The sequence below is a fragment of the Athene cunicularia genome (assembly GCF_003259725.1).
Source record: "Athene cunicularia isolate RWA chromosome 11 unlocalized genomic scaffold, athCun1 chr11_part1, whole genome shotgun sequence".
Taxonomy (NCBI): Eukaryota; Metazoa; Chordata; class Aves; order Strigiformes; family Strigidae; genus Athene; species Athene cunicularia.
The window spans coordinates 18,207,196-18,211,532 of NW_020799113.1; the positions used below are offsets into that span (position 1 = coordinate 18,207,196).

At 59.5% G+C, this 4,337-nt stretch overlaps 2 protein-coding genes across 2 annotated transcripts in view; one reads left to right on the forward strand and one right to left on the reverse strand.

Annotated features, from left to right (window-relative positions):
• LOC113484551 (chymotrypsinogen 2-like) overlaps positions 1-171 on the forward strand; it is a 10,686-nt gene extending 10,515 nt beyond the window's left edge. The window contains exon 7 of the mRNA XM_026856971.1: positions 36-171. Coding sequence (XP_026712772.1) covers positions 36-171 — 136 coding nt within the window. The remainder of the gene's footprint in view (positions 1-35) is intronic.
• ZNRF1 (zinc and ring finger 1) overlaps positions 1-4,337 on the reverse strand; it is an 18,851-nt gene continuing 14,514 nt past the window's right edge. Inside the window, exons 2-5 of the mRNA XM_026856636.1 lie at positions 1,776-1,871; positions 1,008-1,113; positions 808-898; positions 1-664 (exon numbers count right to left, since the gene is read on the reverse strand). Of these exons, the coding sequence (XP_026712437.1) occupies positions 841-898; positions 1,008-1,113; positions 1,776-1,871 (260 nt within the window). The 3' untranslated portion in view covers positions 1-664; positions 808-840. The remainder of the gene's footprint in view (positions 665-807; positions 899-1,007; positions 1,114-1,775; positions 1,872-4,337) is intronic.

A 4,337-nucleotide genomic window follows, 5' to 3' on the forward strand; every position in this document is an offset into this window, starting at 1 on the left:
TTTTTTTTTTTTTTCTCGTTGTAAACACTTGAAAGACGGACCCCCGCAGCTCGGCAGGGGGGAGCAGTGGCCCCGCTCCCGGCGTGGGTCAGAGTCCCCGTCTCGCGCTGCCGGGGCTGGGGTGGAGATCTCCAAAAGGGAGACGGGAGAGAGGAGAAAATTCCCGTTTAGTCAGTGCAAAAAAACCGAGCAGAGCCCCCGGGCGAGTCCGGGTGGGAAGTGGGGGGGTTGCCGGTGAGAAATGCTGCATGCTCCGTTTGGCCGGCTGTCCCCCGGCAGCTTTCCCCTTCATTTTGGGGAGAAAAGCCAAACATCATGGCAGGGTTTCGGCCGAGGGTGTCCCTGGGGCCTCCCTGGCAGGCAGAGCTCTCCTGGTGACCAGCGGCTGTGGAGGGGAGAGCGGGTCGCTCCGCTTTTCTCACACTGTCTTCTCCTGGATGTTTCTTTAAAATATTTTAAATTAAAAAAAAAAACCCAAAAAAACCCTCAAAACAACAAAACAAATAAAAACAAAATAAAAATAAAAAAAATTCGCCGTTGTCCCAAGTGAATTCAAGTTTCTGGGTTTTATTTTTGTCTTCTCGAGGAATTTAAAGTCAGTCCAAAACTCCAGGTGGGGTGGGGGGGACAGGGAGAGGAGGTACAGCAGGTATAGCAAGGTGCCCTGCAACAGCAGAGAGAGGCGATCCCAGGTGAGGAGCAGGAGCCACCCCATCTCACCCCATCCCACCCCACCCTTCTCTCCTGGCCCACAAGTTAATCCCAGCATGAGGAAAATGAGGTTTGAACTGCCCACCGCAGGCTCACCTTAGAGAGAAGTCAGCAAGCACGCCCGGTGGGTCAATCAGAAGGATGCTCCGGGCAAGATCTGTTCACTTCAAACCATGAGTCTATACAGCTGCGGAGAGGAGAGTGAATCACCACTGTGCTGCTGAGCCGCGGGGTGCCCCGCATGTGCCCCCCACCTGCCCGGCTGCGTCCCCTCGCTCCTGGCACCCGCACGGTACCTTTTGTGATAAATGCAGAGGCAGGGCAGCCTGGCTATCGTGTCCCCCTGCAGCAGCTCCTCCAGGCAGATCACACACTCGCCGGCATCCTTGGTCAGCACGTCATCTGGGAGGGGAGCAGAAGGCAGCATGAGGCATGGGCCACCGCCGCGGGACTGGGGTGGGGGGAGCCCAGGGCCTGCTCTGCGGAGATGGGCTGGGATGGGGCAGCTGAGCAGCAGCAGCGCCGGCAAACGCTGGCAGGAGGCTCATGTGGAGGCACGCCGCGGGGAGATGTGGCTGGGGAAGCTGCAGTGAACATCCCCCACGCCCCTACTCCTGGCTCCCAAACCACCACCACTGAGTAGGGGGTGAGCATCGCTCCCCTGGGAGGGGTCAGGAGGGAGGATGGGAGATGCAGGAGCTTGCGGCCCAGTGCTCAGCCCTGCAAGCCTCGCAGGAGGAGGAGGTCAGGAACGCCTCAGAGGGGCAGCCCAGGAGGGCATGTCCCCTGCCCTAGGCAGGCAGGACACCCAGCTCCCTCCGGTGCGGCACACCACGGTGAACAACACGGGGAGGAGGCTGTGTTATAAAGGGTCCCAAAGGCAGAGCAGCGGGTTTCAGCTGTGCTGGGGGAGTGGAGCAGGGACCGTGAGCTGCACCGCCGGAGCATAGCCCTCTTGGCAAGCCCAGCCGAGCCGCCTGCCCGCGCAGCCTGCGGCAAGCCTCTCCCCAGCCTGCCCGGAGCCGCCCCAAGCAGGACGCCGTGTCCCCACGCACAGCCCTTACCGTTGTAGGAGAGGCGAGGTTTGCTCAGACACATGATAAAGTGCATTTCCATCTCATCAGAAGCCACAGATTTGGAGCAAATGGGGCACTTGAAACCTGGAGGGAAAGCAGAGAGATGAGCTCTTACTGGGGGGAGGAGAAGAGTCCATCCTGCATCCTGGGGAGTCCCCGAGGCCCCAGCGGGGCACGGCAGTGGGCAGCCCCTCACCTGCTGCCTGCATGGTGCCACGCACCCCACGCCGCACCCGCCAGGCGTTCGTTCATCCTGTGCCGGCCGCCAGCAGCGCGGGGCACAGCCGCCCAACAGGGCACAGCCACCCGAGCTGGCGTGCCGGTCGTCCCCGTGCCCACCGCGCAGAGGGCATGGACAGCGTGCCAAAGCAGCACACACGTGGCCATCAGCTGCTGCCGGCCCTTAAAGGGCGAGGAGCAACCCGGGGCACACAGCACCCTGCGGCTGGCAAGTGCAGGGGCATGTCCCTGTGCCAGGCCAGTGCTGTCCCTGCTGCCGTAGCTCAGCCCTGCCTGGCCAAGCCAGAAAAGCTGCAAGGAAGGAGGTTTTTCTGTAGGGCTTCAGCAGAGGCCTGACAGGCCCAAATTGCTGCTTTCTCCAGCTTTTTTGCAGGAACGAGGTGGGTGCTCGCTCCTCCGATGCCAGACAGCAGCCCCAGGAGCAGGGGGACACTGCAGGCTGATGTCCCAGCTTGACCTTGGCCCTGCCTTGTCACCCGGACCTGCCTGGTGACCTGGACTCTCGGGTGAAGCTGGCCGTGATGTCCAGACCCACTCTGCGTCCTTGCTCGGGCATGAGGGTATCACACCAGGGCTACCGCCTGCTTGAGCCATGCAGACTGCCATGTCATCATCCCCAGGTTGCCCAATCCAAGTTTCCAAGCCCCAAACTCCCAGGTAGCAAATCCCCCGGCAGCCCTGCTGCTCACCTGCCCGCCACTCCCTGCCCTCCCACTGCAGCCGGCTCAAGGCTGTGCGGTTTGTCCCTGCCCAGCGCAGCGGGGCTCGAGCAGATGCAGCCAAACGCGTGTGTGACACCACTGCCACCATGGGTTTGCACCAGAATATCTAGCAATTCCCTGCCTGCAGAGAGGGAGAGGGTAATTTAAGGACCTATCTTCTAAAAGCAGATCAGGTTTGACTGCAGTGCCGCTTAAGAGCTTTCTTCATATATATGCAAAGGCTGCTCAGGAAAGAAGAGAAAAGGAATGTACACAAATTATTTAAGGATGAATCAGGTTCTTGTTTGCCACCATGTGGATGTGGTGAGGGTATTTTTTTGCTTCTTGGAAGGGGGAAAGTGCAGGTGGCTTTAATGGGAGGAAGCTCAGACCTGTGCTGTGGAAATGGCCAGGATAACTGCATGACACCCAAGCACCCTCATTAGCAGCAGTGGTAAATACAGAATCCTTCCCAGCTTCCCGGATGAAAGCCTGGGACAGGAATGCTGACTTCTGCCCCTCCAGAGGGTGGTTATTTCCCAGAAGGGCACAGCAAGGACAAGCGTCACGGATGGTGGGTGACTGGCTCTGACGGGACTTTCTAGAACAAGGAGCCCTGGAGCCCAGGGGCTCCTCCGGCAGCATGCCAGGCTGGCCCGCAGCATGCCACCGCAGGGACATATCCCTGCCCCAGCCGGGCCAAGCCACGGGGCCTCTGCTGCAAGTCCAGCCCTGTTTGCACCAAGGCCCAGCTGAAAGGGCAGCACCGGCAGCCGGAGCCTCGCAGGCAGCAGCACCGATCTATCTGCCTTCTCCTCTCCAGCCTAATTTTACTCCTGACCGATTTATACCTTGTGGCAGCAGTGCCCATTAGCTGACATAGTTGGGTTTTTTTCTCCTCCCAAGTGTTTACCCGCCTGGTGTATTTATAGAGCAGGCTCAGATAGCCTCCGAGCCTGCCTTCTGCAAGACCCAACTAGTCTCCCCTTGCGAGACACCTTCCCCATCCCCTGGCTCCCCTGGCAGCCTGCCTGCCCCTGTCCCCGGCTGAACCGATCCTGCTTGAACACGGATGGTCTGCCAGCACCGCGGGCGCCAGTCCCTACTGGGAAAGCTCCGGGGACTGATTTCCAGCAGTAGGCCCCTGGCGCAGGGCAGCTGAGAATGGGCTCCCTTTGGAAAAGGTGTTTTGGCTGCAAAGTCGGTGTCAGAGTGAGGCATTTGCAGAGGTTAGGTACTGTCCCCCGTGCACTGCACAGGAAGACCTTGTTTTCTCAGTTTCCCCCGTTTTTCTGTGCCAATGTGTTATTTTAAACAGCCGCCCTAGATCTGCTGGCTCTGGCAGCACCCAAAGGGATCCTACAAAATGTGCAAGCAGGGCAAAGGGAGAGGGCCCTGGAAGTGACTGCTTGGCCTATGGCTGCCAGGGCACGACCACTGGCAAAACAGCAGGAGCTGGAGGAAGAGCAGAACCCTGTGCAGGCTCCGGTGAGCGGCTGTTGTCATATCTCTGGCCTCTTCTCTAGCTGGGGTAGCTTTAGCACGGTTATAAATAGCTGGCATGAACACCCATCACACTCTTCAGTGCTCCCTGGACAGCTGGGGGGGG